Source organism: Notolepis coatsorum, assembly GCF_963971535.1.
Source record: "Notolepis coatsorum genome assembly, chromosome: 7".
Lineage (NCBI taxonomy): Eukaryota > Metazoa > Chordata > Actinopteri > Aulopiformes > Paralepididae > Notolepis > Notolepis coatsorum.
In genome coordinates, this window is record NC_140171.1 from 116,649,358 (window position 1) to 116,673,046 (window position 23,689).

Genomic DNA, 23,689 nt, shown 5'->3' on the forward strand with positions numbered 1-23,689 from the left:
AGAGCCCTCGCACACACGCAGGTTTTGCCCCCACGCCGGTAGATAATAATAATGTGCGAGCCCTCGCACACACGCAGGTTTTGCCCCCACGCCGGTAGATAATAATAATGCGAGAGCCCTCGCACACACGCAGGTTTTGCCCCCACACCGGTAGATAATAATAATACTTAGACAAACGCACGCAATTGGCACAAGTGTAAATTATGCATTCGTCACTCAGTTTTAACATCGACGCACTTAGCTCAACTCGTTCGTCAGCTGGCTGTGGAGCCTATGGTCACAAGTTCAAATCACTCTTAGTTCAATTTTTTTTTAATCATCAAAGTATTTTTAAATGCTTTGTCTAATAAACTAGACTAAATATAGCCTATAGAACAGATTTTTACAGCCTAATCTAAAACAGATTTTTTACACATTGGTTCAAACATGATCACGGAAGGTGACAACCCTAACATGTCATGTTGTGTCACAATGAGTGTCACAATGAGTGTTAGGCCTACAGAAAGTGTAATCTATTGATTGACTTGCGCAACCTAGTCAATTCGGTAGAAGAGTCTGGTGGGCGAGATTATGCATGACCAGCCTGTGATCTAAAAACTCCTGCCTGTGGCTGAATAATGAAGCCCAAAGTCGCGTCACGCGCAAGAGCATATTACCTATGTGTTGATGGAATCACGTTAATATAGAGATGAAAACAATACAATACGTTATTTCAATTGATATGAATAGCTAGTTACGTTAATATAGAGAGATGAACGTTATTTCGATTGATATGAATAGCTAGTTACGTTAATATAGAGAGATGATAAATTAATTAAACGTAAAGAAAAGAAAATTTTTGAACTAAGAGTGATTTGAACTTGTGGCCATAGGCTCCACAGCCAGCTGACGAACGAGTTGAGCTAAGATGTTAAAACAGAGTGACGAATGCATAATTTACACTTGTGCCAATTGCGTGCGTTTGTCTAAGTATTATTATTATTATTATCTACCGGCGTGGGGGCAAAACCTGCGTGTGTGCGAGGGCTCTCGCATTATTATTATTATTATCTACCGGCGTGGGGGCAAAACCTGCGTGTGTGCGAGGGCTCGCGCATTATTATTATTATTATCTACCGGCGTGGGGCAAAACCTGCGTGTGTGCGAGGGCTCGCGCATTATTATTATTATCTAGGCTCGCGCGCGCGCTCATACCGGCGCTAGCGTGGGGGCGAATCTAGCGTAGATCAGTGGCCAATCAGAGCAACGCGGAAGGACAAGCCACTTGCCTAAAGCAGACGCTACCCCCCCCCCCCCCCTAGTTCAGGGTTCATGGGTCTTTTACTCCCCATTCTCATTTAGACAGTCAGTTTCTGAAAAGTCCTCTGTATCTACACTATCAGAACAGAAGCTACCAGCACTATTACCCAGTCTATGCTTTCACCTAGTAGTAAGTCATAAATCTGCTCCTATGCAGTAGGGAAGTAGGATTGTGTCCCAAACGATTGCCCCCCATGTCATGGGAATAAAGTCACATTGCATGTAATTAGTCAACCGTAACAATATGCAGCATCTAACATGATTGAGCGTTATATCATTTGTGTAAACGACGTACACTTAAAAGGCTGCTTCCAACGATTGTTCTGGTTGTAGAGTATGTCAGTAAAGTAACACGTTTTATTGTCATGCTACACTGCATTTTTGGAGTAAAGTACAAATCCCTATCCCTAAGTACCCAGGCTAAGCATACCCATAAAACAATAAAACCCAATAAAACAGAAGATGGCTTGTTAGCCTATGACACCTGGCCAATACCTACTCAACCATCATGAAGTGAAGATACTGAACCTCTGTACTGAAAAGACTGCACTGCTACTAAACCATCATGAAGTTAAGATACTGAACCTTTGTACTGAAGACTGCAATGCTACTAAACCATCATCAAGTTAAGATACTGAACCTTTGTACTGAAGACTGCAATGCTACTAAACCATCATCAAGTTAAGATACTGAACCTCTGTACTGAAAAGACTGCACTGCTACTAAACCATCATGAAGTTAAAGGAACACGCCAACTTTTTGGGAAATTTGCCATCTACCCTGGAGTTAGACAAGCAGATACATACCCCTTTCTTCTCTGTGCATGCATTAGGCTTAGGGAACAGCCGCACCGTTAGCCTAGCTTAGCGTCATTCACTGGAAGTAGGTGTACCATTGTAGCCTAGTTCCCAACAGTCCCTCCAAAACTTTCCTGTAAACATGTTGTGACCTGTGTATTTACCACATGGAGAAATTAAAAAAAAAAAAAGAAATAAATTAGACATTTTAGTTTTCTAAGCAGATATACTCAACAATTTTTTGCCGAACCACTGCTGCCTGGGTGCAGTGATTTCACGCATCACCTGAAAAGCCTGTTTGATATCCACTTCACTCAATGAAAGCGCGTTTCCTGGTTAACAGCGCTTTTCAGGTGATGCATGAAATCACTGCGCCCGGGCAGCAGTGGTTCGTCAAAAAATATAGGCTACACTGGCACACCTACTTCCAGTGAATGATGCTAAGCTAGGCTAACGGTGCAGCTGTTCCCTAAAGGGCTCTACATGCTCGATCGACAACAAGACAACAGCAACACGACATGGACAACGCAACAATGTTGCACAACAAGACAACAGCAACACGACATGGACAACGCAACAATGTTGCAAGCACTCTGCATTATACTTCTGCAACGGCTACGCGCAGCCTAAGCAACATTGTACCCCGTATGTAGCTAGGTTCCCAGATGAAACATAACGGATTTCCCTTCTCAACCAACCCATTGATAACAACCCCTATAATAGCCGTGTTTATGTTTGTTTTTGCTTGTGTTCTTGTATATAGTGTAATATAGTTATATTTAGTTAGTTTGTTAAATTTGTTAGTTAAGTTAGTTCGTTAGTTTAGGTTAGTTTTAACGTTAGTTTAGGTTAGTTTTAACGTTAGATAGGTTAACGTTAGCTAGCAGCAGGGATGAACACCGTTGTGCAAATGCAGCTACAGGCAATCGATGATGAGGAGGAAGAGCTGCTGATTTTAATCGGCAGGAGAGAGAGATCGCGTCAAAGCCGTATATAATATAATAGCCCTGTGGTGCGGTCGTAGACACAACAGCGCAGCTCGAACTACCTGTTGTATTAAATTAATTGATTGATGTTTAACTTGTCCCTGTGTCCAGTCCTTTCGACTAGCCCCACCTGTTCATTGTAAACAATGATGCATGTAATTGTATTAACGTTACTGTGTGTTGTAGCTATGTTAATAAACGTTAGCTAGCTATTTTTGGATCTCGAGGAACCAATATTATATGATTCGCTAACCAACCAATCAATGCTGTGCAACATCCACGCAAACGGTTTAGTTAGATTTTTGTGATAGGTGCGCAACACCCTCTGCAACCCACTCTGCGACGGTTGCAGATGTTGCAGGGCCCATGTTGTGTTGATGTCGTGTTGCTGTTGTGTTGTTGTCGATCGAGCATGTAGACTCTAAAGCCCTTAAGCCTAATGCATGCACAGTAGGACTGTCTTAAATACTTCGAAGCTTTGTTCGATGGGCATGGGATTCGAATATGAAAATAAAATTCGATTATAAAAAAAAAATTTAATAATAATTTTTGGTGCAAAATCAACTCTGCCTCTCTTTGTTAACTAGAACAAGCAATGCTGTTTGTTATTTAAGATGAGGTCGGACTCGGCACTGACAGATTTGTGTTCATTGTGCTGCTTTTATAAAGCCTCAAATGACGGCTTACAATATTTCATGAAAGCAAAGTGTTTTGTTTGTCTAAGATTTAAAAAAGTTTAAACTTTACAGCACTGACAAAGTTGAACAACGTGCTGTACAAGTCCCACAACATAAATTAATTTTTTTATGTAAAAAGATATATATATGAATGTTTTTTAATCTCGAAGCTTCGAATTAAAATCGAATCTCGGCCCCGAAGCTTCGAATTCCAAAAAGAAATTCGAAGGTCAGCCCTAATGCACAGAGAAGAAAAGGGTATGTATCTGCTTGTCTAACTCCAGGGTAGATGGCAAATAAGCAAATTTCCCAAAAAGTTGGCATGTTCCTTTAAGACTACTGTAAACTACAAAGGAGTTGGTTGCAGTCAACCAGCACCCGCTAACAGGTCGGACCCTTTAGCTCAGCTGGTTAGTGGCCGCCCGTGGACCATTGGTTCAAATCTGGTTACACTACTGAACCAATGTACCGGAAATAGCATACTTTGGGGACTTTCAGACACAGCCTCAGATTTGCCTGTGAGGTCAGTGGGAATTAGATCAAGGGAACCTACAGTAACCAGTGATTCTACCTTAAACATCTTCAGAAGGCAGGGACATATGAGACACTGAACCCTGTTGGGGTAGCACTGGGCATTATGGCTATAACTATTCAACTATGTACTACCATCACCATAACATGGCACAAAGGATCAGTGCAAATACACAACAATCTTTCACCAAAACATTCACTTCCTCCTGACTTTCCCGCCTGTGACGGGGGAGTTGTTGCCTGAGCTCTGGGTTACAATATCTGTGGGAGTGCAGAGGTATAAGACCGAAAGAATATACACACCAGCCCAATTCCAAACAAACCCCATCAAACCTACCGTCATAGTCGCTTTGATTCTCTACCATTCCCCATCCTCCACATACATCTACATCCTCCTTCTACATCCTCTCGCTGGTGAGGTCTGAGGTTAAATGATGAGCTAATTTCCCAAAATGTCGGCGTGTTCCTTTAAGCCAAGCAGCTTGTACAAACAAGGTCAGCCGATACAGAGAGGGAAAGGAGGGTCAATAAGAGGGTCTCTTGAAATGACGGGGTGGTCAAAAGTGGGATAATGACCCAGCTCTCGGCGTTGCCACCAGCTTGGCTGGCCGTTTGCACTAATACAATTGGCAGTATTAGGGGGTGGGGAAGCTGGCGGGTGGGAAGCTGGCGGGTGGGAATCTGGCGTTGTGGAAAGCGACGCCTACAGGTCAGGTCTCTGCGCTTGCTAAGCGGGGCAGGACTTGGTGGAGATAGCGTGCCCTCCCACGCGTTACACTTCACCAATGAGAGTCCTCGCTGCCAAGTGAAAAGACGTCACTGGCTGTCGGCGCACGTCTCGGAGGAAGCGTGCGATCGACTCGGGACGCCCTTGTACCGACTCGTAGGTGAACATGCATACAGCAGCCAGGTAGGGGAGGGGGGGGAATTTGCACAACGACTAATTGGGACGGGGAGAAAATCAGAAAAATCAGAAAAAAAGTGGGATAATGAAAGGAGGAACTAACGCATAACAGAACGCGAGATTCAGATCGGGCGATATTCATCAGGCGCGGCGGGTGGACGAGGGCCCCGACGGCCGGGGAGAGTCGTGGGGGGTGGCGCTCTCTGCGTCGGAGGCGCTGGACTCGTCATCCTCGTCCTCGTCGTCGGTGTGCTCTGCGCTGTGGTAGAGCATGAAGGCCTGGGTCTTGTGCGTGATGGTGATGGTGCAGGGCCCCTGGGCCCACGGCTCCCCGTCCACCTGCATGGGCATCCGGGAGCTCTTCAACACCAGCTGCAACAGACAGAGTAGAGGCCGTGACACACTAGACCGGTGGTTCCCCCTAGTGGGGTGCTGAGGTACTGCAAGTGGGGCGTGGAATTAAGAATAATATTCATTTAGTCTACCAAAAAACTGATAAAGCCAATGTCAACAAAAATGAACTAACTTGTCATGTGTTGTTCTTTATACAGAGCACATTCAGAAGCCTAAATACATTTGGCCACAAAAGGTGGCAAATTATTGTTATTTGAATGAAAATAAATCTCCTACCCTACTATAGGCTTACAACTACATTTTGAATTAGGCCTAATTATTTCACAGTGGCACAGGATAATTTTCCAAGCTTTTGTTCTTTGTGTCTTGTTATGTTAACCTTGTCTTGTTAGTAGTAGAGGAAATGGCATGTTTGTGGCCTAAAGTTAATTGTAGCCTACATCTAGGTGGGGAACAGGTTAGGTGGGGCTCGAAAATATTTCCAACTACCCAAGTAGGGCCTGATTGAAAAGGTTTGGGAACCACTACCACTTTCAAAGTGCCAACGCCGGCCATGATAACTGGAGTAATGAGTGGACTCTTGTTCACTTCTACCGGTCCACAATAGAAGAAAGCATCTTGACTGGATGCATACTGGTCTGTTTTGGCAACATCACAGCATGGGATCATAAACACCTGATGAGGAGAGTGAAAACAGCATAGAAAGTAGGATCACCATTACCACAGTTACAGGTCATTTATACTACCTGCTGCAGGAAGAAAGCCCTCTGTGTTATGAAGGACACCAGTCACCCAGCACTCTGTGTTATGAAGGACACCAGTCACCCAGCAGCACTCTGTGTTATGAAGGGCACCAGTCACCCAGCACACAGCCTCTTCTCTTATCTCCCCTCAGGGAAGTGTCTACAGAGCATCAGAGCTCAGACCTCCCATCTCAGAGCTAGTTCTTACCGCCCAGGTGGTCAGACTACTGAGCAGTAGCATTTAAATGAATGTAGAAGCTGTGGATTCTTTATTTACGGATTACTTTTATTGTATGTTGCTATTGTTTCTATTTATTATATATACTTTTTTATTATATGCTGTTTTATTCTCAGGTTAGCTTTGATCAATTTCTTTGTACAGGGCAGGGCAAAATGCATTCCACTGCATTCATACTTTTGAATGTGTATGAAAAATAAACCTTGAACTTGGAAAAATACAACACCCACGCTCCAGCACGTCAACCGACAGCACAGTTGAGTAGCATTCTGCCTGATGAAGACTTTGTTGGGGAGAATATTTATTGACCTTTTTAAGTATTTGGGAGCTATAATCCAGTGTGGTTAATATTTTCCTCCTTCAGTCTAGTCTGAGTAGACCTTGTGTAAACGTCACTCCAACGTTCCCCTCCCAACATCCCTCAGTAGTAGATGGTAAATGGACTGCATTTATACAGTATATGCCTCACATTCACACATTCACACACAGACGGGCGAAGGCAACCATGCAAGGGAGCAGTTAGGGTTCAAATATCTTGCTCAAGGACACTTTGACACAGCCGGAATTGAACCCGGAACCTTCTGATTACCAGGCCGCTCTACCTCCTGAGCTACGGTTGCCCAGTGCCGGATTACATAGATCTTGCCGTTCGTTATCTGGCCTGTCTACTGTCTCTCTCTCTCTCTGATTACAGGCACGGAGTCAGGTGTGTGAGAGCCCAGGGACCAGCTGATTGACATCTGTGTGCTCAGTGCTTCACCTACATAGACCTGGCTCAGATGTCATCATGCTGCCAGATCAGGGTTTCCGTTAGAAAATATTGGTGCCGGTCTCCGTGTCCTGGACTATTTCAATCTCCCGGACAAATGGGAGAAATTCCGGTCCAAGTTTATTGAGCTTAAAAACAATTGATAGGCAGGCTATATAAAGAATGACATCCTCAAGGCATGTCGATTTATAATATTTTTACTTAAAACTATGCTACTTTTGCGTATACATTATATTCCAAATAAAATAAGTCCTGTCGATACTCACGTGCTGCTGCCGACTTGAAATCAAATAGGCGAATTTCCGTCTGTGGGCAGTCAGCCCGACATTAAACAGCAGTCTGTTATAATCACATTTTTATGAGCTAACGAATTCCGTTATATTGGACATTTGTATTAATTATATCAAACGAAGAACTGAGAAATTTGGCACTACTGAGACGGCAACATTATCATGTGGGGTTCACTGAAATCTAAACGTTGCATGATTTGCCGAATCCAATGACTATCTCCGCCTTCCAACGAAGCGATACGCTAATCCAGCATCAAGCTCCCGCCCCGCCATTCTGATCAGCAAACCACAGGTCGCGCTGCAGCAGCTGTCACACCCCAAATGAATCTAGACATCGCTTCACCAATAATCGTTGTATCAGAACACTACACACATATCATAATGTTCACAGCAAACTGTAGTTGATCACCAGGTATGTTTTATTAACGTAGGTTGAATAATTCATATAAGAAAAACGATAGGGAAATCTCTCTTACCTTTCTCCACTGGTTAAAAATGCCAGGAACTGAAACTTGCTGTGCGCGTGAACATATCCCTTGGACATGAACTAACAGTACATTTTTATTGATATATCATTGGGATCCCCCTCCGAAATTGGTCAACACATCACCACACATTTTGGCCGGAGCTTAAAAAAAAGTGTTGATAGAATTTGACGTTCTGAGTGCGGTGGACACCTTACGTCTGTGTTTATAATGAATTAATGGTAAAACGGATTATATTGAAACATAGTGCGAGTACTCACAACAACTATTCACACAATTTAAAACAGCCCATATTTATTTTGTCATACACAATGTTTGTATCTATTGGTTTATCTAATGAAGACTGTTGTGTAAATATAATTCTCATCCAGCAGACAGCTTTTAGAGCGTTGCCTAACTCCCTACATATAGGAACACACATCGTTGTCATTATTAGACCTGCTTGGTTTCATAAAATATTTGTTAAGGTTAGCTGTTTGGCCATCTCTCTCTCGCTCAGGCTCAATACAAAAGCGAGCCCTAGCCGCGCTTTATCAGAGTGAAGCAACAATGAAACAAATGTAACGATTGTTTCGTTCATAGCATAGGGTAGGCTATTTAATTTTAGCCTATTTTAATACAATTCAAATTGTGCTTAGAGGGAATTATTTTCACAGGACATGACCGGAGAGATTTAAATATGTCGGACTTCAACAGATTTCCCCGGTAAAAAAAATGTAATTACCGGACAACGGAAACCCTGTGCCAGATCGTAGCTTAGTATTCTCCAGTCAGTCATAGTCTTTAGCGCTTCACGGTTATTTAGTATCCCGTACGCGTGTATCGCTTCCGCAAAGGAATTCGGTTTCCGGGTTCGCCTGATTGGCCGCGACCGCCACGTGACCCACGCTGCTACCCGCCTCTCTGCCTCTGCCGCTGCCTGTGTGTTGACGCGCGCGCGGCATGGACTTCACTGCCGCTTTCCCACTTCAACGCCAGAGCGCTCTTGTTTAATAATATTGTTGCGCCATCTTCTGAGTGCAGAAACGCTGCTGTTTAATGCTGCTGTCGCTTTTCACATAGTCATCTTGAGTCAAGAATTTTTTTTTTTTTTCGATATTCGATATCGAGTATTAAAATATATCGCGATATTTATCGTTATCGTTATATCGCCCAGCCCTATTGCATAGTATATTGTATATTGTATGGTAACAGTCTCTGGAGCGCAACAGTAAGAAGCATTTGCACTGCAACTCGTACACCTTACTGTAAATTGTACCTCATCCCATTTCTGCTTTGCACTATAGCGTATTGTATATTAGTACATTGCATAGTATATTGTATATTGTATGGTAACAGTCTCTGGAGCGCAACAGTAAGAAGCATTTGCACTGCAACTCGTACACCTTACTGTAAATTGTACCTCATCCCATTTCTGCTTTGCACTATAGCGTATTGTATATTAGTACATTGCATAGTATATTGTATATTGTATGGTACCAGTCTCTGGAGCGCAACAGTAAGAAGCATTTGCACTGCAACTCATACACCTTACTGTAAATTGTACCTCATCCCATTTCTGCTTTGCACTATAGCGTATTGTATATTAGTACATTGCATAGTATATTGTATATTGTATGGTAACTCAGTTACTTCTATTCTGCATCGAACATTGTACATATGTCTATACTGAACACTGTGACCTCTATTTTTACTTCTATTTTACATGCTATACTATTTTATTTCATACTTATCTTGTCTAGCACAGTCTCTAACAGTAACAGTAAGAAGCATTTTGGATAAAAGTATTCTGTACTTCTGTATGACAACAATGTATGCCTTTCAAATGTTAAATGATAAATGATTAAATGATACACACTGAAATCTACGCTCTCTCATCCTGCTTTCCACAACGCGACAATATTATTAAACAAGAGAGCTCCGTCATTAAAGTGGGAAAAGTGATTCTTGAATCAAGATGACTATGTGAAAAGCGACAATAGCATTAAACAGCAGCGTTTCTGCACTCAGAAGATGGCGCGACAATATTATTAAACAGCAGCTCTGTCATTGAAGTGGGAAAAGTGATTCTTGACTCAAGATGACTATGTGAAAAGCGACAATAGCATTAAACAGCAGCTCTGTCATTGAAGTGGGAAAAGTGAGCATTAAACAGCAGCTCTGTCATTGAAGTGGGAAAAGTGATTCTTGACTCAAGATGACTATGTGAAAAGCGACAGCAGCATTAAACAGCAGCGTTTCTGCACTCAGAAGATGGCGCGACAATATTATTAAACAAGAGCGCTCTGGCGTTGAAGTGGGAAAGCGGCAGTGAAGTCCATGACGCGCGCGTGTCAACACACATGCAGCGGCAGAGGCAGGTAGCGGCGTGGGTCACGTGGCGGTCGCGGCCAATCAGGCGAACCCGGAAACCGAATTCCGTTGCGGAAGCGATACACACATCCCGTACCCGTGTCTCATGTCTAACCCTGTCTGTCTTCCTTTCCCTCAGTCCTCCATCTGGCTCCACGTCCTGTTCTCTACTCCTGGATCCCGTGTATGACCTCCTGACCATTCTCCTTGCCCACTCCCCGGACCGTCTGAGTATCTGATTCCGTGTATGACCCCTCACCTGTGTGACTACCCCGCCCCTCGCTTACTCCTCAGACTGTCTGAGTATCTGATCCCGTGTTTACGACCCCACGCCTGTCTTACTACCCTGCTCCCCATATGCCCCCTGGACTGTACGAATACCTCCTCTGTGTATGACCTAACTCTTCCTGGATGGCTCCACGCTTGCTATAATAAAATACCTGTCTTTTGGGTTATACCAAGACCTGTCTGCATTGTCTGTGTCAGGGTTCAATACGCTCAGCCGTGACAAATACTCATTTGTAATCATTTGTCTAGGTAATAATAAGTTGCGATACAATCAATACAAATGCAATGAGTGTTATGATGTTGCCTTGCACAATGTTACCCAAAATGTTGTATCACTGCTCTAAAGAACGTGTGCAGACAACTGAACGAGGAACTACTTTCCCTGTGCTTCACTTAGGGCTCATCTTAATGCTTTTATCAATTTACATTGTGCTAATTTGGGAGTGATAAGTCAGGGAAATCTGTATTTAACATACACGAGCACATTAGTACAGCATAATTGCTGATGGAATTCAATTAAAATTGTAAGCATACAAATGACATAAGCTAATTAAGAGTGACATTCTACTGTTCTTCACTCAATTACCCTTGAACACACCAGAGGCAAACAGGATGTAGTTTTGCGGTGTGTGCATGCAAGATGCTAGGGAGATATGACATCACCTTACCCTAACAGTGTGAGCCTGGCCCAGCCGTACCGGGTTGGCCAGCTTGACCTGGATTTGAGCACAATGGAAGGAGCCAAAAACGCCCACGACCTCCAGCAGACCATCGTCCAACCTGAGAGGAGGAAGAACAGGAGTGCAGGAAAAAGAAGAGCGAGAGAGATAACACAGAAACAACACCGTTAAAGTCACCGTTCAAGCTCAGATGTGTAGCATACAGGACCGGATTGTATCTATTATAATGTGTTTATTGTAGAAACGCAGTTACAGAAAGCAGTTTATTGGTTATAGTAATGGTGCTGAAAGTTTAAATGTTTTATTATATCGATGTCTTGTAATCCTGTGTGGGATGGAACACTTATGTGGCGTGTAAATAAAATAATGGATTCATTCATTTGAACATCCACTGCTTTACGTACAAAACTCTATAAAATTATCATTAAGATATTGGATGCTGGATGACTATTGATTGGAAATACCACATTTGAACCAACGACCAATCCTTCAAGTTCATGTTCAAGTTCTTTATTTGTCAAATACACAACAATACAGGGGGCATTGCAGGTAATGACATTTTAGTGTTTCGAGCCCAGACTCAACAGTGCACAATTAATCCTGGGAGGTTATCTGTTAATTACATGCTTTATAAATTATTTGGTAGGAAAATAAACAAGCTCTAACAACAAGGGCAGAGGTACAACCTCAAAAAATGAAAATAATGTTCAGAAGTCAATTTCTTAAGTTTTATAGTAATTTCCACTAGGGCTGCTTGATTATGGCAAAGACCAAATCATAAATCACGATTATTTTGGTCAATATTAAGATCACGATTATTTAACACAATTACTCATCGACTTTGGAAACATTTATTGGATTGGATTTCAGTGGATTTCCTTGAACTTTAAATAGAATTCGACAAAAAAGAAAACATGACCTGGCTCAAAAACATGACCAGGCTAATAAAATGTGATTGATTGCCCAGCCCTATTGTCCAGAACAGTATAAAAGTCCTGGGGTCTCACCGTGTTGGTGGGCAGGGTTCATCTCCCATACCCTCCCACAGTCTGCACCCTCCGCCCCAGTAGCCGATATTACACACAATGATGCCCTCCAGGCTGGGGAGTGCGACCCTCTCCCCGTCCAGCTCCAGCTGTAAACACACACGCACGCACACACACACACACACACACACACACGCACACACACACACATATATATAATAGTGTTTGTTAGGACTATAGACCCTTGCTTTCAATTACTTATGAGTCTGATCTGTGTGGAAAGTGCTAAACATTGTTACTTTACCTCAATCCTCTTATCCAGATCCTTGCATTCCTGCACTAAACAATCTTTGGTGCCATAAAGGAAATATACAACCTGTGGGGAAAATGGAAATATTATATAAATTAAGATATAATTATTTCATTCAAATTGTTTTTTGACAATGAGAAAAATATATCCTTTTGAGAGAAACAAATTACAAGGTCTGTAATGCCCTTGAATTCATATTCAAACTCAACCGCAATGAATATTTGCATTATGGAATATTTGCAATGGACAATTGCATACTATTTTGTTTTCATTGAAATATTTTTGACAATGAGAAAAAGACTAGTGACTAGAAGAATAGTGAGTAGTAATGTAATTTTTAACAGCGAGGGGTCTGTAAATGTCCTCGAATCAATATTCAAATTCAACCACAAAGAATATTTCTATATGGAAATGTGTTCAAATGAAGAGGTCTCTTCACTCTGACCTTGTTGAAGATGCGACTGGAGAAGAAGGAGGGTGTCTTCTCGCGGTGCGTGTGGAAGTTGAGCGCCATCAGAGCGTCCGGACCCACGGAGAAGTAGTTATTCATGGACAGGACCTGGAGGAGACATCTAGAATGACCGGTTCCATTCCCATAATAATGCAACAAGTGAACGGACTGGGCAAGGAAACATAAACTGCATATTCATCGGAACATTCAGCGTGAGACCCGCACGGCACCTCACCTTTGGTTTGCGAAAGTAGAGGCCTTTCGATGCTACCTGAACTTTCCACCTTTGGAAAAGCAGATGTAGACAATTAACCATGATGCTACAATTCAAATTAAACACAAATGAGCTGACATACGGCTAATCGGACGAAATTGACCCATCTCGAGTACTGCTCTCTTTTCTTTCTCTTCCACAACAGTTGTGATTGGAGGATCGAGAAAAGAGGGCAGGGTTTGACATGTAGGACAGAAAGAATCGCGTGCTGCTTCTCCACCTGTCCATCTTGACCACCTCGGCATCCAGGACGTTGCGGAGCACCTGTTCCACGGGGATCTCCCCTGCGTATCCTGCGCCCCAGCCCAGAGTGTTGGACAGGTCGTTCCCCGTGCCCAGGGGCAGGATGGTCACCCTCGGAATGAACTGGTCGTGGCCCTGATACATCCAAACACATCAACAAACCGTTAACCATTTCACTGCCACACTACCAAAGGGTTAACCCTTTCACTGTGACAATACAGAAGGTTAACCCTTTCACCTACACACGACAATGGGTTAACCCTTTCACAACCACACTACAGAAGGTGTGGTAGTGAAAGGTTAACCTTCTGTAGTGTGATAGTGAAAGGGTTAAATAAAAGATTAGCAGTGAGAGAGCAAGGTATGTATTATGCAATACCACAGGAGGGGGGGTATATATATTATCAACAGGGCTGTGGGTATTTTATACTGTATATATTATCAACAGAGCTGTGGGTATTTTATACTGTATATATTATCAACAGGGCTGTGAGTATTTTATACTCTATATATTATCAACAGGGCTGTGGGTATTTTATACTGTATATATTATCAACAGAGCTGTGGGTATTTTATACTGTATATATTATCAACAGAGTTGTGAGTATTTTATACTGTATATATTATCAACAGAGCTGTGGGTATTTTATACTGTATATATATTATCAACAGAGCTGTGAGTATTTTATACTGTATATATTATCAACAGAGCTGTGGGTATTTTATACTGTATATATTATCAACAGAGCTGTGGGTATTTTATACTGTATATATTATCAACAGAGCTGTGAGTATTTTATACTGTATATATTATCAACAGAGCTGTGAGTATTTTATACTGTATATATTATCAACAGAGCTGTGAGTATTTTATACTGTATATATTATCAACAGAGCTGTGAGTATTTTATACTGTATATATTATCAACAGAGCTGTGAGTATTCTATACTCAGATTCAGATTCAGACAACTTTACTGATCCTGCGTGGGGCAATTCATATTTGCAGCTTCATACGCAACAAGCAACAAAGACAAACAAACAACAAAACAAAACATCTCAACGACAGCACGGCAAAAAAAAAAAACACTCCATGTGATACACAATCCAGCAAAGTAAAAGTAAAAACAAACAACCAAGTGCAAAAGGCTACTTAAAATGACTACTGTCTGTGTTTAAAAGTCTGATAGCCGAGGGGACAAAATATTTGCCGTAGCGGTTGGTCCTACTTGGTGGGACGTCATAACGGCGGGCAGAAGGCAACAGTGAAAACCGCTGAGACAGAGCGTGGAGGGGTTGATTAGTGATGCTCATCCCCTTCTTGACCACCTGGTCCATCCAGAGAGAACATAGGTCTCTCTGTTTTACTCCAATTATTTTGGAGCACACTTTCACTATGTACTGTAGGCTGTTCCTATCTTTAATAGACAGGCCACTGAACCAGCAGATAAAAGAAAAAGTTAGGAGGCTTTCAATAAAATAACTATAAAAAGTGCTCAGGATCTTCGCACTACCATTAAAATAGTTCAGCTTTCTCAGCAGGTAGATCCTCTGCTAACCTTTTTTAACAATGGACTCTGTATTTAAGTTGAACTTCAGTTTACAGGTATTTGTACGATTCAACAATCTGGACATCTCGTCGTGAATTACACTAGCTACACTGGCTTGATGATCGGGGTTGTGTCTGAAGTCAATTATCATGTCCTTAGTCTTAGAGACATTGAGGTCCAAGTCATTCTCATCACACCAATTCACAAAGTCGTGAAGTACAGGTCCATGATCAGTTTCGGAGCGCTGCAGTAGGGATACCAGGACAGTGTCATCTGAAAACTTAACCAGATGCCTTTGGTCATGAAGCGATCTGCAGCTGTCTGTGTACATAATAAATAAAAGGGGAGCCAAAACGCAACCTTGGGGGGAGCCAGTGTTGGAAATCGACATGGTGGACATCTGCCCATTGACAAAGACCTGCTGGACCCTCTCAGTGAGGACATTTAAAATCAGCACGAGAAGCTGGTGTGGGAGACTAAAATAAGAGTCAAGCCTCTCAATTAAAATGTGGGGCTGCATTTTATTAAAAGCATAGGAGAAATCTGCAAATAAAAGTCTAGCATGAGCTCCAGGTGTTTCCAGGTGTTTGTACACAATGTCCAAGATGAAGAGCATAGCATCCTCCACCCCTTTACCTGGCTGATATGCGAATTGAAGGGGATCTAATTTACCCTCAATAAAAGACATAGTAGTGTTTTTTTTAAACTTCTCAAAAACCTTCATTGCTAATGAGGTAAGCGCCACTGGTCTAAATTCCTTCAATTATTTTGAATCTTTTGACTTAGGGAGGGGTATGATGGTTGACGTCTTCCATAATGTGGGGATCTGACCTAGATCTACACACATCTGGAAATGTCTAGAAAACACCCAACCAAGCTGATCAGCACAGTGGTGCAGGGTGCGCCCGCCCCGCATATCGAGTCTGGGCCAGCAGCTTTTCTTGGTTTAACCTTGTTAAATGATGCTATACTGTATATATTATCAACAGAGCTGTGAGTATTCTATACTGTATATATAACAGATACCCTGGTAATGTTAGTCACCTCTCTCCACCCACAGAGACCAGTCCATCTCACCTTGAGCTTCATGGTATCGATGGCATCCAGCACCCAGCCCACGGTGCCGTCTCCCCCGCAGACCAGCACCCGGACACTGCCTGGCGGCAGCAGGGTGCACAGCTGGAGAGCCTTGGTGGGCGCCAGCTCTGATAGGTCAAAAACCTGGAGGATGAGACAGGATGATGAATGGTGAGGAGGGGGGGGGGGGGGGGGAAGGAGATAAGAGTAAATAATAACATGGGATCATGAAGTTCAAAGGTCAGGAGAATCCAGCAGGCACTGGTAGAATCACTTCAATCCGAGAAATGCCTTTCCTTGAAAAGACTAATAACAATAATAATGGCTTAAATTTATATAGCGCCTTTCACACAGCCAAGCGATTTACAATAGAAGGGGGAGGGGAGAGGATAACAGTGACCTAAACTAAGAAACACAATACAAAAACAGAATAGAAGCGGCTGGGTAGCGCAGCAGATTAAGAGCCTGCAAGATACACTGGTATCGAATCCAGCTGTCAGCGGTACCTCCGGCTTGGTCGGTCGTCCATACTGACACAATTGGCAGTGTCAGCGGGTGGGAAGCCGGTGGGGTGTGTATGAGGGTTGGGCATCGTTTGGATTTGAACGATTCCGGTTCCGATTCCGATTCTCCATATCGATTCCTGTTCTAAACGATTCTCGATTCCGATTCTTTGAGGTGCAGGTCAAAACAGGTCACAGCTTATTTCGAAGGAGATTTTTTATTTTTTTTTTATTTCAAAAAGAAAATCATACTATTCACATTTCCAGTTGACTTGATACAGTTTAATTTGGTTGCTGTACTGTAACTAGGGTATTAAAGTAAAAAAAAAAGTAAAAAAAAAAAAAAAAAAAAAAATCGAAATTTAGAATCGAAATTCAAATATGTTACTTCCAGAACCGGAAGTTAGGAACCGGTTCCTATTAGAACCGGTTTTCGGTGCCCAACCCTATGTGTATCCTGGTCGTTGTAAACAGCGACTCATACAGGTCGGTCGGGCGCCTGCTCAACGAGGAAGGGAACTGGGGGAAGTAGTGTGAGCCTCCCACGCGTTACGCTCCTCCAGTGAGAGTCCTCGCTGTCAGGTGAAAAGAAGCGGCTGGCTGACTCCACATGTATCGGAGGGGACATGTGATAGTATCTATCAACCCTCCCTAGACCGGCAAGTGGGGGGCAAATGCGCACAACGACCAGGAAGGGAATTGGCATAACGACTAAATTGGGGATGGGAGAAAATACAGAAAAAATGGGATGAGAAAAAGTAGATAAAAGAAAAAACACAGAATAGAACAAAACAGAACAAAACAAAATAAAACAGAATGGGATATGAGATGGGTCTTCAGCAGGTTTTTGAACTGGACAACAGAATTTGCATTGCGGATATCCATGGGGAGGGAGTTCCAGAGGGTGGGAGCAGCCACACTAAAAAAAGCCCTGTCCCCGAAGGTCCGCAACCTGGCTTGTGGGATGGTAAGCCAGCCTGTGTCAGAGGAGTGGAGATTCCGGGAGGTTGGTGTAGGTGTGGAGAAGGTCGGATAGGTATTGAGGGGCAGTGGTGTGTAGGGATTTATAGGTCAGCAGGAGGATTTTGAAGGTGACACAAGATTTTACAGGAAGCCAGTGGAGGTGAATGGGGGTGGGAGTGATGTGCTGCCAGGGTTAGCTACCTTTGTGTCACCTAGAGTGACTTGTGACACAGAGTAAATCCAGTAAAGACCTATCAGCGCTGGCAGAGAAGCGCAGACTGACCTGAACCGGGTTGAGGATGGTGCGGAACTCCCCCAGCAGGACCTCCCCCATGTTGTTCCCACTGCGAGTGTTAGCCAGGACCAACACCGGAGACCAGCCACGACCACAGGCAGACGCCAGCTAGAGGAAAACACACACACAGGTAAATTCAATACCACGGCTCAATAGCGTGCAGCCGTGCACTTTTTCTCTCTGTATCATCATTTTGTTTCTCTCCCTCGTTCTGTTTCTCCCACTCTCTCATTCTATTTCTCTCTCTCATTTTGTTTCTCTCTCGTTCTGTTTCTCTCTCTCTCTCATTCTATTTCTCTCTCTCGTTCGGTTTCTCTCTCTCAATTTGTTTCTCTCTCTCTCGTTCGGTTTTTCTCTCTCTCTAATTTTGTTTCTTTCTCGTTCTGTTTCTCTCTCTCTATATCTCTCATTTTGTTTCTCTCTCTCGTTCTGTTTCTCTCTCTCTCTCATTCTGTTTCTCTCTCTCTCGCTCATTCTGTTTCTCTCTCTCTCGTTCTGTTTCTCTCATAAATCTGTGTATCTGTAACATATCTAATATGATGTGACCCTATGTCAAATAAGAAGCGACAAAGGTGGGAAAAAAAACATTGTAATCAGTTGGGGGGGGGGGGGGGGGGAGGAGATAAGAGTAAATAATAACATGGATGATCATGTTTATGTAATGCTGACTGACATCCAAATGACAATAAAGTATACACCAAACTATCATGACTCCATATCAACAACAACAACAACATGAATCACTGAATGGCTGCATGACTTCAGACCTTGCTGTACTCGTCGGGGTGTCGGCGGCGAAGCTTGTTGACGTGGTAGAGGTAGTGAGGAGGGATGATGAGACTCTGGAACTCGCCCAGGTCACAGTGGTCCCCGTCGCCGAGGGTGGGCTGGCAGTCGTCATGTACAGTGGTCTGACACCACACACACCTACCAGATAGGACACACACAACAACAACAAAATACAGCATTTAAAGCGAAGGTTACACAACAGAATATTTTAATAAATGAAACCACTGCTTCTGGTTTTGGCAACTGCATAAGTTAAACAGCTCCAGTCCAGAATTACACACTTACCACATCATGTGTAATGGGCGTGCTAATACATGGCAGGAAGATTAACATGAAATGCTGGCATTTGACAACCAGGAATTCACATTGAACGGCCTGAAAGCATTGGGGGGGAAATACCTGAAGTCACAAAGCTTCGGCTGAGTCCCACATTGCAGTTTGCACACTACACAGTAGCTAGCGAGGGGCACGTTGCCCCTGACCCAGCGGTGCTCCTGCGTCCCGTCGGGCCGCCCCGGGGTCATGATCTCTTTGCACACCAGGCTCCGGTCGGCCCAACGCAGACACTGCTCGTCGGCGCACTGGCCGCAGCAGTCACAGAAAGCCCCTTGCAGGATGTGTTGCGAGCACACGCAGCAGTACGTCGGCTTGTTGAACAGGTCCGTGTAGTGCCAGCCGTGCTTGCTCTTGCGAAAGAAGTCTTTCATGTGTATTTTGCGTTTGGAGCGTTGGGCACTGCACCACAATGTGATGATCACGGGTACAATCACGGCAAGGGAGGTCCACAAGAGAAGCGTCCACTCCTCCCGCGACCCCCGGTCGTCCTCGGTTCCCTCGCCGCCCCCCTCCATCTACACACCGGGAAGACGAGCGGTGGTTGTCTGGTAGTAGAATGGATGAATAAAGGATTCGAAAAGAACGGAAATTAACTGACAAGCTAAGCTACCTATGTAAACAAAGCGACATACTGTGCGTATCTCGCACGCATGATGTTGTCCACGCGGCACGCATTGTCGCGGTGACGCACAAAAAGGCGAACTAGCTAGTTTAGAGTAAGATAGGAAGCCAAATAACCAACGCAATGTTTAGTCAGCGAACTAACGCTGGCTTGCTACTTGTGCTTTAGCTCCTGGAGTTGGGCTCCTGATGTGATGCCGCTGCTGGGGCTGCTGCTCGTGTTGTGCAATAACATGCTTATAACCACATCACCTAGGGCGCATGCGCGCTACCCTTCAGGAGAACTCATGCCTTTAGTTAACTTGCAACATTGGATGGACAGGTTGAAGCTTCGGCGATAGCTGATCATGAACTAATCGATGAAAAAATACAATAAACATAAATATATAGAAGCTTCAATCATGCCACGCACTGACGACATTAGTCAACATACGGAAACGGAAACAGTGACGCAGTTCTCTGACGTTATTGGAGGGACTTCAACAACAATAATAATCATAATCATAATCATAATCATAATAATCATATTCATAATATTGATCAGTGTATGGGGTCCAATGGGGATATTAATGTGGTAAAAGCGAACGATATGAATGTGCGCTAGTTCCAAAAGGCTACCTCCAAAATTCTGAAAATGATCAAGATAGTGCATTATGTCCTGTTACATTCTACCCTGGCTTTGTAAATGGTTGATTATTGTTCCTGTTAAAACACCATTCATTGATTTTGAGAATAGGCCTAAAGAGAAATTACGCGAAATGTACTGCAATGAAGTGATCATTTCCTCTGCCATGTTGAATAATGTGCCTCTTCTGAAAAAACAACACAATATTCACCAGTATTTTGCCTGTTGTTTTGCCTAGATGGCACGCCATCTAGTGGACAGACTTTCCGTTGCAGTATTGAAACCACTGCAAGAAAATTGGCATAAAAGAGGTAATTAATCAAATGTAGCGTTGACAGTGATATTCTAACCGCCCCCGTTGACATAAGTGTTTATATTAAACTTGCATGAATAATTTACAATATATTTTTTATTTGATCTAAAATCAAACGGAGCCTATCCAGTAATAACAGCAGCTTTATCTGTCAATCATATCTGGGTGACGTAGGAAGGTCCAGGGTAGCCCCTCACCCCTTCTGGGAAGGGTCTCAGTACAGAAGAGCAGCGGACGAGAGAGGTGAAGATGAACAAGTTTGTGGTGCTTTTCTTCTGCCTGGTCCTGTTGACCACCTATACAGGTAAGATTCTGAAGAAAAATAACCTAATTGACGAAATGCACGCTTGATTTAATATTGGGCATTTTGAAACTCAATTAGGCTACTATTAAAGAACCATGCACATTTCACAGCCTATAACACAGTACATTTCGCAGAGTAAATTTTACTCAAACTGAGTAAAATTTTACTCAGTAAACATATATTTTTCATTTGAACAGTAACTCATTCAGTGCATTGATGTGATTACATTTTTTTAACTAAAGCATAATGACGTAGGCCTATATACTCATCAGAATAGTATATTGTCCTATTATTTAACCTTTTTTTATTTAATTTAATTATTATTATTAATATTATTATTATTATTATTATTATTTGCAGACATTCTGTGTTCATTACTCTTATCTAATCAGTACCACAATGTTTACCATATGACTTTATAATTAATAAAATATTCAAATGTATTTTAAAACAGTATTACAAAACCACAGCATTTGCATTGGCACTTTCTTCTTCCATCCAGAAATGAACCCCCTGGAATCTGCATGCATTCCTAATTTGAATCAGTATAACAGTTAACACAATTGCCAATCAGGTAAGGATCAATATTCTCTCAACTATATCTGGGGAGCGTTTTGTGCCACGTCGCTGCAGAGCCGGAGGTGTCAGCCCGGGCCTTGTTGACAGAGCTGCGTTCAGCTCCCTCTTGCAGGCGGGCCATCTCGGCCTTCCTGGGGGTCACGTGCTGCGTGGGCCAGGATCCCCGGGGAGAGGGGAGGATGAATGGGCACTTTGTTGCCTGCACCAAAATCCCTGCCTCCCTAATGGAGTACTGGGTTAGAGAGAGAGGGAGACAGAGACAGAGACCAATGTGTGTGTGTGTGTGTGTGTGTGTGTGTGTGTGTGTGTGTGTGTGTGTGTGTGTGTGTGTGTGTGTGTGTGTGTGGGGGGGGGGGGGGGGGGGGGGACTGGGTTGGGAATAAACATGCAGCTTCACATGGACAAGCTAAACACAGATCACACACACATGCACGCATGCATGCACGCATTATCATCATGGTGGATGATAATGAGTAAATATGCTTGTGCCAAATAAATACCTTCATAAAGAATAAACGTTTTGCTTCAATTATGGGATGTACAGTGCTACCTTTTTCAGTATAAACGTGGGATATTTGGGGTATAGTGGATCTCAGATTATCAGTCACTATCTTGTGATTAGAAAGAGAAAAGGAAAATAGCAACAATAAGTCTTACATTAGACACTGAACACGCTCTCTGAAAACAGACATATCCACAGACCTCAGCAAAGGGGAAATGAGTTATTGTTGCATTTACAATTGAATAATAAGAAACACATGGTCTTTTCTCTCCCTATAGATGCCAACCCAATCATCAAGGAGAGCTTCGCTAAGCAGCTTCTCCGCAGTAAGAGACAAGTGAAGGCCGGCCACCCAGACGAGCCAATGAGGGTAAGGTTCAGAGTGCAAAGAACTGGTATACTGCACATACTGCTTCATGTGTTTCATTCTCTTGGCCTTTGACTCATTCTGTGCTTTCACTTTCATTATGAAGTTGTATGCATTGTGTCAGATTAAATCGTCAGTGGAGTTTTTAGGTCATTCCTCACCTTCTCTTCTCTTCTCTTCTCAACCTCACTCCCCCTTTCTTTCCTCACATCTCTCTCTCTCTCTCTCTCTCTCTCTCTCTCTCTCTCTCTCTCTCTCTCTCTCTCTCTCTCTCTCTCTCTCTCTCTCTTCTCTCCCTTTACAGGAGCACTTGCTCCACATGCAGGTCCTGGATCAGAGGGCCCAGGAAACCAACTGGGAACACTGGCTCAACCCCCACTGTTACCCACGCTGTGACAGGAACTACGGACATCCCGTCTAGTGACCACACACGCGTGACAGAGGTCACCTCTCTCTCGGTACAATCCACGTATACAGTACATAAATGCAATGTTGTACATTTAGTTAGTTTAAAAAAGACAGAAAAAACAATTGATGCACAGTTTGACTTAAAAATGCTTGAAATAATTTGAATTGAATGAATATGTAGGTAGCTTGTGGGAAGATCTGCTTCTAGGCTGCAGATAACTTGCCTTAACTTGCTGTCTTGTTTCCCCATGCCTGAACAATTTTACCCTCTTCTTTCTACAGGACTTTGCAGACTGTTGATGACGATGGATGACTGTTATGACACGTTGGAATGACAGTTTCTCACTCTCTCTCTTTCTCTCTCTCTCTCTCAGCCTCAGAGAACTATAGGTGAAAACCTCTGATGAATAAATGGCCATGCATGTAAACTTATGCAACAATATATATATACAATAAGGGTAGACATATTTAGTTTTGTCTAATAGCAGGGATGTTTCATTTATGAATATTGTGTTAAAGGCTATAGGCATATTAAAAAAATAATAAACAATTAAGGGACAAATAAATATAAGTGCATGTGAACCAATTTGTGATTGTGGTTGTTGTTTATTTGTTTCTGGAAAATTGTGTGAATAGCCTTACGTACATTTACAATATACAGGAAGGTATAGGTACATACATGCTCAAGCTGATAGAATTCACAACCACGACAAAGAAAACGTCTTTCAGAATCACATCCCTATGAGCTCATGGAGTATAGATATTTGCCGACGGTGGAAGAAGTGGTCAGTTGCGAGGTTGA

At 43.0% G+C, this 23,689-nt stretch overlaps 3 protein-coding genes across 8 annotated transcripts in view; 2 read left to right on the forward strand and 1 right to left on the reverse strand.

The window, feature by feature from the left end:
• Positions 1–10,683, forward strand: part of trim25 (tripartite motif containing 25) — a 65,329-nt gene extending 54,646 nt beyond the window's left edge. For 3 of the 4 annotated variants that reach the window (XM_084319180.1, XM_084319181.1, XM_084319182.1), the window contains one exon: positions 10,565–10,643. In XM_084319180.1, the coding sequence (XP_084175306.1) occupies positions 10,565–10,615 (51 nt within the window). In that variant the 3' untranslated portion in view covers positions 10,616–10,643. Of the gene's footprint in view, positions 1–10,564 lie in introns of all 4 variants that reach the window. The other variant, XM_084319183.1, reaches the window with a different exon arrangement.
• Positions 1,310–19,683, reverse strand: dgke (diacylglycerol kinase, epsilon; the record flags this gene model as incomplete). Of its 2 annotated transcripts, XR_014619949.1 has the most annotated exons (12): positions 1,310–1,884; positions 1,940–5,566; positions 11,382–11,493; positions 12,401–12,528; positions 12,684–12,755; positions 13,135–13,248; positions 13,376–13,424; positions 13,635–13,792; positions 16,283–16,426; positions 18,032–18,151; positions 18,811–18,970; positions 19,232–19,683. XR_014619949.1 is itself a non-coding variant. In XM_084319184.1 (11 exons), 11 exons carry the CDS (start codon positions 19,681–19,683, stop codon positions 5,336–5,338), a joined length of 1,740 nt encoding a protein of 579 aa, XP_084175310.1. In that variant the 3' UTR covers positions 1,310–5,335. The 2 variants fall into 2 exon arrangements, 1 of the variants encoding a protein (XP_084175310.1); XM_084319184.1 differs by having other exon boundaries at positions 1,310–5,566.
• cUnh17orf67 (chromosome Un C17orf67 homolog) lies at positions 18,113–23,473 on the forward strand. 2 transcript variants are annotated; one of them, XM_084319188.1, is made up of 6 exons: positions 18,113–18,173; positions 20,653–20,725; positions 20,902–21,031; positions 22,391–22,482; positions 22,784–22,937; positions 23,170–23,473. In XM_084319188.1, the coding sequence occupies exons 3-5, from the start codon at positions 20,977–20,979 to the stop codon at positions 22,898–22,900; spliced, it is 264 nt and encodes an 87-aa protein (XP_084175314.1). In that variant the 5' UTR covers positions 18,113–18,173; positions 20,653–20,725; positions 20,902–20,976; the 3' UTR covers positions 22,901–22,937; positions 23,170–23,473. The 2 variants fall into 2 exon arrangements, with proteins under 2 accessions (XP_084175314.1, XP_084175315.1); XM_084319189.1 differs by lacking the exon at positions 18,113–18,173 and adding an exon at positions 19,608–19,716.
• The last annotated feature ends 216 nt before the right edge of the window (positions 23,474–23,689 follow it).

Coding starts and splice junctions, on each gene's coding strand:
- cUnh17orf67 (XM_084319188.1), top strand. CDS start 20,977: ATGAACAAGTTTGTGGTGCTTTTCTTCTGCCTGGTCCTGTTGACCACC. Junction 21,032..22,390: donor CCTGTTGACCACCTATACAG/GTAAGATTCTGA, acceptor CTCTCCCTATAG/ATGCCAACCCAATCATCAAG. Junction 22,483..22,783: donor ACCCAGACGAGCCAATGAGG/GTAAGGTTCAGA, acceptor CTCCCTTTACAG/GAGCACTTGCTCCACATGCA.